The sequence below is a fragment of the Sceloporus occidentalis genome, unplaced genomic scaffold (assembly GCF_023333645.1).
Source record: "Sceloporus occidentalis isolate IW3139 unplaced genomic scaffold, rSceOcc1.0.p SCAF_1, whole genome shotgun sequence".
Taxonomy (NCBI): domain Eukaryota; kingdom Metazoa; phylum Chordata; class Lepidosauria; order Squamata; family Phrynosomatidae; genus Sceloporus; species Sceloporus occidentalis.
The window spans coordinates 149,734,339-149,748,889 of record NW_028316981.1 but is presented as its reverse complement, the minus strand read 5'-3'; the positions used below and the strand labels follow the sequence as shown (position 1 = coordinate 149,748,889).

The 14,551-nt window shown below is 38.3% G+C and overlaps 1 protein-coding gene across 1 annotated transcript in view; it reads right to left on the bottom strand.

The window, feature by feature from the left end:
- The window catches only part of PITPNC1 (phosphatidylinositol transfer protein cytoplasmic 1), a 186,515-nt gene that overhangs the window by 13,948 nt on the left and 158,016 nt on the right, over positions 1 to 14,551 (bottom strand). Inside the window, exon 8 of the mRNA XM_089540927.1 lies at positions 13,096 to 13,159. Within this exon, the coding sequence (XP_089397053.1) occupies positions 13,096 to 13,159 (64 nt within the window). The remainder of the gene's footprint in view (positions 1 to 13,095; positions 13,160 to 14,551) is intronic.

The window sequence follows — 14,551 nt, the reverse complement described above, 5'->3', positions numbered from 1 at the left end:
TATAAAACAGTCCATTTAGTTTAACTGACACCATCTCTTAAATGTATTGCATTTCTATGTATTGAGGAAAGGTGAGTATTTAATTAGGATATATTTGAATTAATCTTCTGTCTTTTGTTACTGTTGCAAAAAAACACTGAGGCACCGAATATTCACAAACTGAACTATTTGCTATTATCCTGTGATAGCAATCCAGGTTTGACAGAGACCAGGAAAAAAACAGGCTACAATAGATCCACTGCAGTGCTTATGCTTCTCAAAGGGTGTGTGTATATAATTATTTTTTATGGGACAACTCTGCTTCACTTTCAGGGTGCCCTATAATCCTGTTTTAGCAGCTTGAGAATTACATCATGAGGGTGAGGCGTAAGGTTGCCATAATTGCCCACTAAAACCCAGGACAAAATGTAGGACAAAATCTAGACCAAACTGTAGGACAACTGCAGGACAAAACTCAGCCCAAAACGTAGGACATTTAAAGTCCTCCATTTTTCTTAAATGTCCTACATTTTGGGCTGAGTTTTGTCCTGCAGTTGTCCTACAGTTTGGTCTAGATTTTGTTCCACATTTGGTCCCAGGTTTTAGTGGACAATTATGGCAACCCTAGGAGGGGGACCCTAGCTTTAGCAGTTGTAGTGATAATGGTCACCTATCATCTTATTTACAAACATAAAGCAAAATATGCACAAGATAATTATGCAGAGAACAAAGAGCTTATACTTGTCAACTGTCCTGAATTGGCAGGGACAGTCTGCTTAATCCTCTGTTACTATACTTTTTAGTTGCTTATAAGATGTCCTAGTTTTTCTCCTCCTCACACTTTCTCCTCGGCTTATTTCAGTTACTGTAAACTGCATTCAAAGTACCGTATATAGTCAATTATAAATTGACTTCATGTATAAGTCAAGGGAAGGTTTGGGGGCCAAAATTATGGTTTTTATATGACTCAAGATAAGTCGAGGGTAAAACTTAGTGACATGTAGCAAAGGATCTAAAGAATGAAACAAAGGAAAACAATTCCAAAGAATTTACAAAATTTCAGCAGGTAAAACTGATGTGATCACACTAAAGGCAGGATGGATGAGAGAGCAGAAGTGGGTCAGTGCTTACAGGACAGATTAAACTCTTGCCTTTCACCAGGGGATAGTTATATACGAGCTCAAATACAGTATTTATATTGACCCATGGATAAGTTGATTCAGGTGTTTTGGGTCAATTTTTGACTAAAATTTCTAGATGTATACAGTAGTTCACACTAAAAAAACTATGGTGGGATACAGACCGCCCAAAAAGGGCAGTCTCCTGCTGCCCTGGTTTGCTCCGCGAGGGAGCCGCAGCGGCCAAACCACATGGCTCTGTCACAAAACAAAAAGAACCCGCAAAAAGCGGGTTCTTCTTGTGGCGCCTTTGTGACGCCACAATGCACCAATGGCGCGCTTGTGGCATCACAAAGGCGCCAGGACACGTAGACACTAGGTATCTGTCATGTCAAAAGGGCGGTGCCCGTGTGTACAGGGCGCTCCCATTTTGACACTCCCGTCACGTGCTGGGGTGAGGCCAATATGGACGGTGCCTCCTCGGCCAACCCCTAGCACGTGATGGGGGCACTGCAAAGGCCCGTCTAAATCGGGCCTATATACAGTAGTTCACACTCAAAAAACACAGCCAGGGAAAGAGGAAGAGGTAGAATCTTGCCTTTCCCTGTGGACTCAGGCAAAAGCAAACAACTGCAGCCTTTTCCAGCTTTCCTGTTCATCATCATTAATAAGTTTAGCCATCACAATCACATTCTGCTGCTGCTTGGCTACACATGTCCCAGTTTTCATCTGTGAAATGTTGAGGGTTATGAGAGCTTTACCATATATCTATCTGCCTGTCTCTCTCCATGCCTACCTACTTGTGTGTGAGTGTGAAATCCAACAGTAACCATGGATCAAGAAAACAAAGATGGTCAGAGGAATGGCTCCTCTACTGCCAATCTGCTCTGGATGGTCATGGGAGGAGGCAACCAGAAGTTCCATCAGAAGAGCAGACATCTGATCACATGATATTGCATTGAACCCAAAATAAATCCTCACACTTCTCTTTTGAAAAGACTGTGTGTGTTCTTGTATGAATGTGCACTCATCCTTTCATGTGCTAAAACTATTCTCTATTTCTTTTTAATCCTTGAACATTAAAAGAGAGGGAGGGAGGGAGACATCGGGGATGACTCATGGGCATTATCCAATAGATGCCTACAACAGTCAAATTACATTGCACACATCTATTGCAGCAGCTCTGACTGCTCTTCTGGGGCCTGGTTTTGGCTGCCAGGGTACAGCATAAAGCACTACATAAAAAGTACAAATTGAATGTGTGTCTCACAGGCAGCGACAGCTCCAAAACACATTACCAAGGGCTGGAAAACTGATTAGCTGTGCACAGTTTCTGAGTTCTGTAGAAATCCCTTTCCGGCGCACATGCCTGCTACTAGGGTGGCAAGTGCACATATGAGTGGACAGAGACTGCTTCATCCCTTACCCCTCTAATGATTAATGTTACATTAATTCCATTTCCCTATACCACTTATATAATGTACTTGTGAATATTAGTCTGGTTGATCTCTTCCCACATTCCTATTCTGCCTGAGAGATGGGGACTGAGGGTATAAGATGCTTCTAGCTTCTAGTCTGATGGGACCTTCAGAGCCTTCTGTGCATTAGATTATGCAAGTATTGTGTCACCTTCTGCTGTGCTCCTACATCTCTGTCCCTGGTTATGGCATGTACTCCTTCTCCACACAAGATGTATTTAGTCCAATAAATGTGACTTCTCCAAAGAACCTCTTGTTTACTTGACCATTCAAAATATTTTAGCTGTTGGTGTGTGTAGGGTTAGGATCTGTTATATGTTATGTCTGCAATTGATTGAATTTTTAAATTTTTATTTTGAATGTTCTGTATGTTTTGTTCTGGTGGTGGTGGTGGTTTTCAAACTTAATAAAAATATTAAAAAATATATTTTAGCAGTATTCCCTTTCCCACATTCCCCTCCCCTGAAAAATCAGGTTGTATCCATCTCTATTTGCATGTTCTCGACACAGTCTCGCAATTCTTTTTAGGAAATACTGGAGATAAGTAAACCTGTAAAGTCCTTTGTGTAAGTTTTTGTTTTAATATTTAAGCTCTGTAAAATATGTAGGGGATGAACTATCCAATATAAGCATATTTACATCCTGTGCATTTCAACAGGAGGGTTCCAAGCACACAATTATCAGTCCTATTGAAATCAGTTGAAACTAGAAGAGCCTAAATATGATTGAGTTGTGCCCTTTTTATTTTCAATAATTAGATGGTAGAACTGACTTTACTTCCTGGGATATTTGTAAACATTTGTACTGTGAGTGTAAGTCTGGAAGCATCTGGAGTGTAGTTGGGGGGGGGGGAGAGCATTTAAAAATAAGCTTGTTTCTTTCCCCTTCTTTTTAAATGGGTATTTGTTTTATGTATACGTTTTATGATGTTTCTGCTGTTCATTCTTCCTTTACAAACCAATGGGTACAGAATGGGGTCATTTATGCAGTTTTCATTAAGGAAATCTACGTTTCTCCTAAACTAATACAGTGTTCTTTTCCTTTTTGTTAATGTAAATAATAAATTTTGACTCCACATATTTAAATTAATGCATGCCTTTATCTACACCTGGGCTTGGGATCCGCTAGCTTGCCAGATGTTTTTGAGCTCCGATTTCCATAGCTGATGTCATCATGTGACATTATGGGAGTAGTATTTCACCAATATCTGGAAGGTCAAAGGTTCCCAAATGCAAATCTACACCATCAAATGTACAATTGCCCCAACGTTGCAAGACTGGTAATTCTTGCATTAAGTACCCATCTTAATGAATAAGTAATTTACAAATACTAGGATGACGTTTTCTTCTGGTCCTTTGCAGTCTTTCCCAGGGAATTATTAATCTTAAACCTCAATTTCATGTTAAACCTTTCATAGCCATGAAAGATTGCATAATGCCCAGCAGCTACAATTCCATTGACAGGTATCTGCAAAGACTGCAGGCTAGATTGTGGCAAAATGAAGTATGTTGAATTATTGCTGTGAAAAATCATCCCTAGGGCTGTTTCACCTAGCTAAGAATTGCATAATCTAATAACACAGTTCCTCAGTCTTGAGCAAGACCTCCAGCATATATTAACTGAATAATCCTAATTAATTTTAATATGAATACATTGCAGAGAGAAGAAAAAGAAGTAGATCTGGGCAGAGAATGGTTTTGCATATGAGTTTATTCGTAACAGGTGAGGACTATGTCATACAGTGAATTTACCCTAGCATTGTTCATCTTGCTTAGAATGTGCATTATATATATATATAGCTACACTAATAACTTTTATACTCAGGGCAGGGAATTGTAAAATAAAATAGCCTTGACATTCTGGACCCAGTCCAGGCATTCATGTAGAGCCAATACTATAAGTTCAACTCCCTTGTTATTGTCCTCAGGATTTTAAAGGATAAGTTGCATATGGGGACAAAAGATGAATCAATTTTGAGTCATGATAAGCAGACCATGGCACTACCTTTCCACAGTTGTGGGATTGTGTGCTCCTGTGAGTCAAGAGGCTATGCTGATGGTAACAATGCTGCTAGTAGGTTCTCCCATGTCAGACAGGCTTTTGTTGAGGAGCCAGACTATATATGCCAAAGAACTACCGAGCAGCAGCAATAGTGGGGGTGGCACTGGTGGAGGATCTCTCAGAGACAACAGAAATGGCACCATAGCTAAAGATTGTGGCATTTGCCTGTATCTCTTTAAAATGCTTTAAGAGATGGTGGGAGTGAGGTGAACCTTAGTGGGAGAAGAAAGGAGGGCCTCCAGATTTTTTAAAAATTAAAATTGATTTTTTTAAAAAATGATTTTTAAATTATTATTATTATTATTTTTTAAAGAACATTACATTTTAACCAAATCTTCACTATGTTTATGTAAATACATTTAGGTTATGCATATGATATTATAATTTGAAGGTATAGTTTTTAATTTTGCTATTTGTTTATGTCACAACTATTAGAGCCCTGGTAGAGCCTGTACTGCAGCCACTTAAGTTCAATCCCAGCGAAGGGGGTTCAAGCTCGACTTATGCTTGCATCCTTCCAAGGTCACTAAAATGAGTACCCAACTTGTTGGGGGCAATTAGCTTACATATTGTAAACCACTTAGGGAGTGCTTAAGTGCACTGATAAGTGGTATAGAAATGTACTTGCTATTGCTTGCTATTGTTATTAGCATTACATTCAGTGGTATATGGGAATTATGATTTACGAGTAACATTAGTGCAAAAAACAAAATAAAACTAAGGCTTCTATATGGTGTGAAATAGGAGGAAGCGGTCAGTGAGGGGAGTGACACCATGAGTGATTGCACCGGATGACACCAACCCTAGGGATGCCACTGCTTGTTAGTACAGTGGGCCCTTGGTATCTGCTGGAGTCTGGTTCCAGGATGCCTGTGGATAACAAAATCCGTAGATGCTTAAGTCCCAATAAATACAATGGCATAGTAAAATAGTGTCCCTTATATAAAATGGCAAAAATCAAGGTTTGCTCTTTGGAATTTTTACTTTTAAAAAATATTTTCAAGCCTTGGATGCTTGAATCCATGGATAAAAAAAAAATTCGTGGATAAGGAGGACTGATTGTACTGTGCAGGAGGAGGGATGGTAAATCCATTTAGAATGTCTTTTGCCATGAAAACCCTATGATGAGACAATCCAAAATGAAACAAGAGTGAGTGCCAGAAGATGACACTCAGCGATCTACTGGGACATAGCAGAAGACAACTACAAATAGCGCTGTGGCTAATGATGCAACTGGATTCAAGCTGAAAGCATGATCAGCAACTGACATGCTCAGAGATGAAAGGAAAGTCCAAAGGTGCACAGTACGTATTATAGGAACATGGAATGTGAGAAGCATGAATCAGGGGAAGCTAGATATAATAAAACAAGAACTGGAATGTATAAACTTTGCAAAATAGGACTTGTCAATCCTAGGCAACTGGAGTGCAAAAGTAGGAAACAAAGCACAATCGAAGATTGTAGGAACACTTGGCCTAGGATCAAGAAATGAAGCAGGGGAATGACTGACTGAATTTTGCAAAGCCAACAGTTTGTTCATTGCAAACACATTTCTCAAGCAACCACTAAAGGAACTGTATATATTTATGCATAGGGAACTTGTAGCACCTTTGAGACTAACTGAAAGAAAGATTTTGGTAGCATGAGCTTTTATAGACTTGAGCCTACATGCATGAGGAAGTAGGCTCAAGTCTACAAAAGCAAATGCTACTAACTTCTTTCTTTCTGTTAGTCTCAAAAGTGCTACAAGATCTCTTTGCATACTGATGGCTATGTCTTTGTATATGGCCAATATAGCAATCAAATAGACTATGTAACTGGAAGCAAAAGATGGAGAATGGAGATACTCCATTCTTTCTGCAAAAACAAGATCAGGGGCAGAATGTGACACAGACCATGAACTGTTAATGTCAAAAAACGTGAGTAAAGCTAAAGACTAAACTAACAATTGTGTCTCAATACAACCTGAAGAACATCCTTGCAGAATTTAAAGATAATATACAAAATAGATTTGCAATATTAAGCCTAATTGACTGGGAGCCAGAAGAACTATGGGACTAAAGCCAGGGACATTGTCAGGGAGGAATGCAAAATGCCCAATTTACAGTCAAAAAGAAAGAGAAGGCTCAGTCGATGATAGCTGACACTCTTCAAACAAAGGCAAACGAGAAGAAAAAGTAAACGGTGACAGAATTAGAATCAGAACCTTGAAAGTAACTATTCAGCAACTTGTGTGTAGGGATAAGGAGAACTATTAGAACAGTCAATGGAGAGAAATAGAAGATGACAACAAAAAAGGAAGAACAAGGGACCTCTTTCACAAGATCTGTGAAATCTAAAGAAAATTTAAACTAAGGGTGGAGATGCTCTAGGACCAGCAGGAGAATACATTACATGACCAAGTAAAAATAAAAAGCTGATGGAAACAATACATTGAAGTACTTTATAAAATAGATGAAAGGATGACAGAGTCATTCAAGGAAGAACCATTTGAAGATGAAACTCCAATTTAAAGGTGAAGTGGAAGCTGGACTCAGAGCACTTGGGAGAAATAAATCACCAGGAACAGATGACATGCTAATAGAGCTGCTTCAAGCTACAGAGACAGACTCTACTTTAGTTATAACTAAAATCTGTCAACAAATATGGAAAAAGAAAGGCCCAGAGATTGGAAACACTCAATGTACATTCCAATTCCCAAGAAAGGGCACAACAAGGATTGCAGTAACCACAGGACCATTGCATTAATTTCCCTTGCATGCAAAGTGATGCTCAAAATTCTGGAAGCTATACAGTTATGAAAGAACTAGGCAAGATCTGAAATGTAAAGATGTATCATTGAATAATAAAATCAGGCTTATCAATGTCACCACATTCCCAGTTTCAATGTATGATTGTGAAAGCTGTAAGTGAAGAAAGCTGACAGGAAGAAAATCAACTAATTTGAATTGTGGTGCTGGAGAATAGTCCAATACTGTGGACTGTAAAAAGACAAATAAATCAGTTCTAGAGCAAATCAGGCTTGAACGCTCCCTAGAGGCCAAGATGATTAAACTGAGACTATTGTTGGCCATATCATGAGACATGACTGACTAGAAAAGACAAGAATGTTTAGTAAGGTGGAAGGAAATAGGAAAAGAGGAAGACCACATTCTAGATGGATACACTCAATCAAGGAAGCCATGGTTCTGTGTCTGCAAGAACTGAGCAGGGCTGTTAATAGGGTGACTTAGTGGTTTTTCATTCATGAAGTTGCCTTAAGATAAAGTTAACAACAACATAAGCACTAAAAGATTATAATTGTACTAATATATCCTTTATGTAAACTTATGGTACAATTCTGATTTCCACTTTCTGTTTTCTATACCTATCATATGGTCCCTTATATTGAGGAATAGTAGTTTTCCCCTATGGGATTTAGATTTACCCCAAAACTGATAGCCTGGAAGGAACACTAAGGCCCGTTACAAATGGGCCTATAGTATGGACTGGGTCTATATTAGGGTTAGAAAGGGGCGTCCCTTCCGGACGCCCCTAACCCTAATATGGACCGAGTCCGTACAAAATGATGGCGCCTGTTCCACATGGGGGCTGCCATCTTTACGTAGCAGATGCGCTGCATCCGCACGTCGTGTGGCGCATATGATGCTGCGAGTGCGCCATTGGCGCCTTGCGGCGTCATATCCGCGCTGCGGAAAGAAGCACCATTTTGGGGCTTCTTTTTGCTCCGCGAGGGAGCCGCACGGTTTGGCTGCTGCAGCTCCCTCACAGAGCAACTGGCAGCAGCGTGAGACTGCCCCTTCTGGGCGGTCTGTAACGCGCTTTAGTGAGCACACAGAGCTTAAAAAGTATCAAGGGGCTGTAAAAGTAACTTTCTGCTGTTTTCACACTTTCTATTTGTTATAAATGCATTTTTCCTGACAGAATGTACTCAAGGCTTCAGATAGGCAGTCAGGGGCAGTTAATTCTGAGAAAATAAGAGCCCTTCACCTTACTATCTACTGGTTAATTTTCCTAAGGATAGCTGACAGAACTAATCCTAGTTTTGACACTCACTCTCCCCTTAATGGAGAGTCACCTAAAAATTCCCTTTCGCTTTTTCATCTGCAAAATGGAGATAATAATCCTTATTTCACAGGCTGCTAGGGTGATTAATGTGTCAACTGTGCTTTGAAGATTAAATATGTTAAGCTCTATTGTTGTCCAAGCCCCTCTGAATTTTCTCCTTGCTGCTGTTATATTATTTGCAGCAGTACGAGGCGATTGCCTCTGTCATATGGCTCTATTTTGATTTTTATCATTCTGTGACCTACTCAGCATTTTTCTTTCTAACCTGAACTCCTTATGTTTACTACTATAAACCAGAAAGGGAACATCTTAGGATAGCTTCATTCAAGACTATTTTTGATAGAAAAAGAAATTGTGCAGGAATATCAGCTGTACACTACACATGCACCATAACATGTGACAAAATACTTTCATTTTATGTTTAGTTTAAATAAAGTACAAGTGATAGACAGCCATTACCAGCCAAGGCTTCTGACTAGATTAGATTAGAACAATGACCATCCTCCTTTGGCAGGAACTGTTCACCAGTTTTGGTCCTGGCAGGGAAGTTTAGAATAAAGACTGGGTCTTAATGCAGATATGTTTGCTACAGATTATGGACCTATCTGCCACCTGACCTACTGGCTTTGTGCTCTCTTTGGGAGATGGTGCTGCTTTCATCAGCAAAATGTGTGTAGTTGTCTTATGCTTTTGCTTTGAGCACAAGCTCATATTTAGAAGCAGAAGTTTGGGGCATGATCTTTCAGGGCCATAGAACTCTGGGCACCCAGCCTTATTTAGCAGCTGCATGGGTATCATCAATGCATCAAGAGACAAACCAGACATCAAGGGGAATGTGTACTGCAATTAACACATTTTCCTCCCAACAATGGGAGACATCTGCCTCAGCAATCAAAATAGCAAATTGCACCCATGCTTACCTCCCAGTGACCAATCATAAAACAAAGCACATTAAATGTAAGTGAGGAAAAACATGTACTAGGGTAAAGCAAAGTTTTTCCCCAGTTGAGAAGGCATTTCTTCTAAATATGTGCTAAGCATATTGTGTACTTTGACCATACAAATTTATCTGTTTTGCCTTCATCCATGTGCCATTCAGCCCCCAGATTAATATAAAAACAGATAGGCAGGGTGTTAGACTGTTTGACACAATGCCCTCCAGCTGCCAAACACTCACCTAAATTTTATACTGTTAGGCATGGAGTGAGGAAAGGATGTACTATGGTAACAATATGCATGGAGAGGGAGTAGTTGGAAGGGGACTGCCTATCAAATTGTGTGATATGGCTAATAGTTCAAAATATATTTTGCTACATAATGATTACTAACCTGCCCCAGCGGACATCCCACTCATTTCTACCAGCCAACTCGACTGCAGGAACATGCTAGCCATAGTTTTTCACTTTAGACATTGGCACAATCCTGGACGCCTCCTCAAACCTTTATGTACAGAGCCAGCTTCTATGCTTAAATGGGTGGGATACAATAAATGATGCCATCTCACTGGCTTCAATTCTGTGCATGGGGATCCTGACTAGTTAAATATCCAAGGATACCATAGTTGTGGCCTTCCTATTGGCACTGTTTTTCCAATGCTAGTGGCTTACTCTTCCTTAGTCACAGTGGCTTATTTTTAGGGTGGTAACTCTCACAGCTCTGCCTCCTAACATATCTCTGCATTCTGGATTGTTTTGTTAGTAACTAGTCAGTGGTGGAGATCGGGCCTTGCCAGATTGAGCTGAGCCCTGAGTACAAAGGTGAGATTTGTGTGCACTCTGAAAGGATGACTATCACTGGCAAACAAGAATATTCATTCTTATTCAGTCCAGGATTTTCCCCCTGGTCTGCAACTACCTTTAAATTATAAAACACAGAGAAGAAAGAGAAAGCCATGTTCTCCTGATCCTCAGCAAATAAAATTGTATGGTTTCTTACATTTCTGAAAGAAATTAATTTTAGAAGAAATTTTCTTTATAAAGCATGATTATATTTCCAGTTATCCATAAAGCAGGGAAATCGATATGAAGATACTAAAGTCTGTTGACCAATACTTCCATTTTCAGGGCTAATTGACTGTTGAGACAACATTACTAGCTTGTATGGCAGAAGGTTTCTAATAGATTTTCTTTCTGGCAATTTAAGAACTCAGGAAGTTATATGAAACAGACCCATAATATAACTGAAGTAGTTGTATAAATACTTGGAATTGGTGACAGAAGATTTAAGGGAACATTACATTCCTAATAGTAGAATCTTTTCTGACTTCTTCTCACCCTCCCATTATTACTAGGCTACAATTAGGCATTTGGGAAATGGTTGTGTCTGATTCATCCATATTTATCATAATGAACAGATTGTACTGACTTTTTACTTTCCTAGTATAAAATAAAAACCTGCATACATATTGTACAATATGGAAATATTAACAGTATTGATGTCTGGAATTACACTGTAATAGTCTGAACATTATTAGTATCACTATTACCTAGCCTGTATTGAATTATAGTACCATTATAGCCTAGCATGTATTGATCTCACAGACTGCGTCAGAAGCAAGGGATTCTAAATTGAATCTTTTAAATGATTTTTAAACAATGTTCTCAAAATGCTGGTTGTTCTCAAGAAGATCTAAAGTAATTTGAATATGAGGGACAAAAATCAGAATTCAAAAAAGAATTATGTTCTGAAGATAATCATTTAATTAGTAAAATGTATAAATGGTTATTAAGATTCAATACCGAGGTAGAACAAGTAAAATACTGCATGATTAGTTGGGCATCAGATATAGGCCATAATCTACAAATGAAGCAATGGGAAGACATTTGGACTAAAGGATTAAAATTTACATGTTCATATGATCCCAAAGAAAACTTCTATAAAATGATGTACAAATGGTATATGACTCCCCCCAAAATGTAAAAGATGTTAAAGGGAATATCAGATAAATGCTGGAAGTGCAAGAAAGAGGTAGGTTCATTTTTTCAGATAGGGTGGAAATATAAAAGGGCTAGAAAATTTTGGTTTAAAATTAATAAGTGGATAGAAAACATCTTGAAAATGAAGATAAGTTCAAGGCCAGAATGATATTTGTTAAATATGAGTAGTTTAGATGATAAGGAAGAGCACAGAAACAGAAGTTATTTAATTACAGCCACAAGAGATGTCTTTGCAAGAAAGTGGAAAACCAACGAAATGCCAACATGTTTAGATTCGATAGAAAAGGTTATGGAATTAGCCTCTTTAGATAAACTGTTGGATTTGGTGAGAAATAATTCAATGAAAATATTTAAGAAAACATAGTATATTTATCAGAAAAGAGGAGATACAGTACCAGTTGTGCAGGATTTGAAATGTAAGATGTATTAGCTCATATTATTGTTATTATAATTTGTGACAATGAAAGAAAAGTCAATAGTTTTTGTTATTATAATTAGAAGTTAAAAATGAAATATACATGAATAATAGAGAGGATAAACTATATATTAATTTAGAAATCACATAATTTAGAAAGCAGATAAAGGGAAGCAGGAAGTCAAATTTTAATTTTTCTGTATTAGTTGTCTTGTATTTGTTTGGTAGTTTCATTTTGTGGGTTTGATTTGTCTCTTCATGTTCATTTGCCTTTGTTAATAAAGAATTATTATATTTTAAAAAATGCTGGTTGTTCTCTGTTTGCTTATCTTTTAATGACTGTCACAGATAACTTAGTTTTAATGAAGTTTCAATTAGGGACCAGGATAGACATAACATAAAAATATGTTTCAGAGTTTGGGACGAGACCACAAGATTAGATGTTCAGGGCCTCCCACACAGGTCATTGTACAGATTTCTGCTAGTCTCCTTTTATTCCTGGGTCATTTTTACATGTAACCACTGCTGCCACTAGGCAATGGCTCTCTTAAGGGCCAACTGAGATCCTGGTTTAAATTTCAAAATGTTCCTCTCTTATACTGAAAACAGTTTAAAATAATGTGAGCCAAAAATAAAATTCTAATAACTTCAGATGGTAAGAAGCAGGCATACAAATAGTATGACGTCAAGCACTGCTGCAGGATTGTAGCCATGTCTATAAGGTATCACATTCATTCTCAGTTGTGAAAAAGTAAAAAATAGGAATAACAAAAAAGAGCTACAATCAGAACAGTTAGAACCATTATGTTTACCATAGATCAAGCACATACTTAGTCTAAAATTCTTTCTACAACTTTGGCTATGAAGAATATATGTGACAAGCAAGTTCTTTACAGAAAGTAAAAAATACAAAAATCATCCTCCAGTAATGGCTATCTTAACAAAAGAAACTGGAACACAGTACAGGGTGGCATACAGTGAGTATGGTCTCAGCCATTTCTTGTGCCCACAATGTGCATTCATTTGGAAACATGACTTACCATACCACTCATCCACCCATGCAAAAGCCTGTCGGTGACCAATCAGCAATATATCTCTGACCACCTGTAACAAGGATAGACTTCACTGAGAAAAAAGTAAGAACAACTCAAAGAGGTATGCATGCACTACACTTTACACTGTTTGTTTTGAACACTTTACAACAACACCCTTAGAAGTAAATAGCGTAGTGCAGAACTAAAGATTCAATACGGTGAAGCAGTGAGAAAATCAGACTGGCAGCCAGTCTGAAATATCAGGGTGCAATATCTCCTGAATCATGAAGCTCAGTGAGTGACCTTAGGACAGTCACTATCTCTTAGCACTACCAAAATCAAGCATAAATTGGAGGATAAAAAAGGCCGGAAGAAAGCTATGTATACTGTCCTCGCCTTCTAAGAGAAAAAAAAACACATCCTCATCCCCATTATCTCCCCTCTTCTATGCGGAAACTCATGACCTTGATTGCTCATAAGATGCCTGCCAAAAATGTGGTTGCAGCTAGAAGTAAACTTTTCTGAATGAATGGTGCCAGAAAACTTTGTACCGTTCTACTTTCCTAGCTCTCATGTACTGTTTGTCTCTAATTCCAGGGAGAAATAACCTGCACAGCAAGCAAATTATGTACAGTTGAAAGTACAGATTCTTTCTGTGTTGATAGGATGAAAAAACACAACAACAACCCATGTTCCTAGGCTTGCATCAAAGTTGGTAAAACTGTACTGGGGAAATGGCACAGTGCCATTTTATGCTGCATGATTCATAAACCCACAACATTAATCATGGTCTGTCTCATTGTTTCCCAGGAGCATCCCTGGGTCAGCAAAATCCACCTATCCATATATTATGCTTGGATTGAAAGACTTCTCCAAGAAAATTAAGTTTTAGCCAAATCAGGTGGCTACTATTCAGTAGTAAAAGCACCCCCACTTTTAAAAGGTACATATTTCTGCTTAAAATAAAATACATAATTCTATCTATGGATGTGTTTATACTTTTATTGTATTTTAAAAGGGTAATACATCTAGCCTAGAAAGGAATCATGATGGAAAGCTCCCTAGATGGGAGTCATGATGGAAAGCTCTTTCTAAGAAGCATGTCAGATTCTTTTTAAAATAAAGAATTCAAGCATAGTTCAGGGGAAGTGAATTCCATGTTCTCTGAAAAATGGGTCAATATTCAGCACAACTATATCTTATTTTATCTGAACCTTTGAGCATGCACCAGGACACCAATCACCAGAAGAAGGAAACATGCCTGCAATCAAAATGAGCAACATTCACATTCTTATACTCTTAAACTCTGAGAGATTTCTCGTTATATAGCATCCTCTGCAGCATATCCTTTCTCACTCTGTTCCTCTTTTGCCTGTTTCAGACCTTGAACCTAAGATAAACACAAATGTGCAGACCCTCCAGCACATAAATTATAAGGAGACCTTACAAGAGTAAGTGAAAT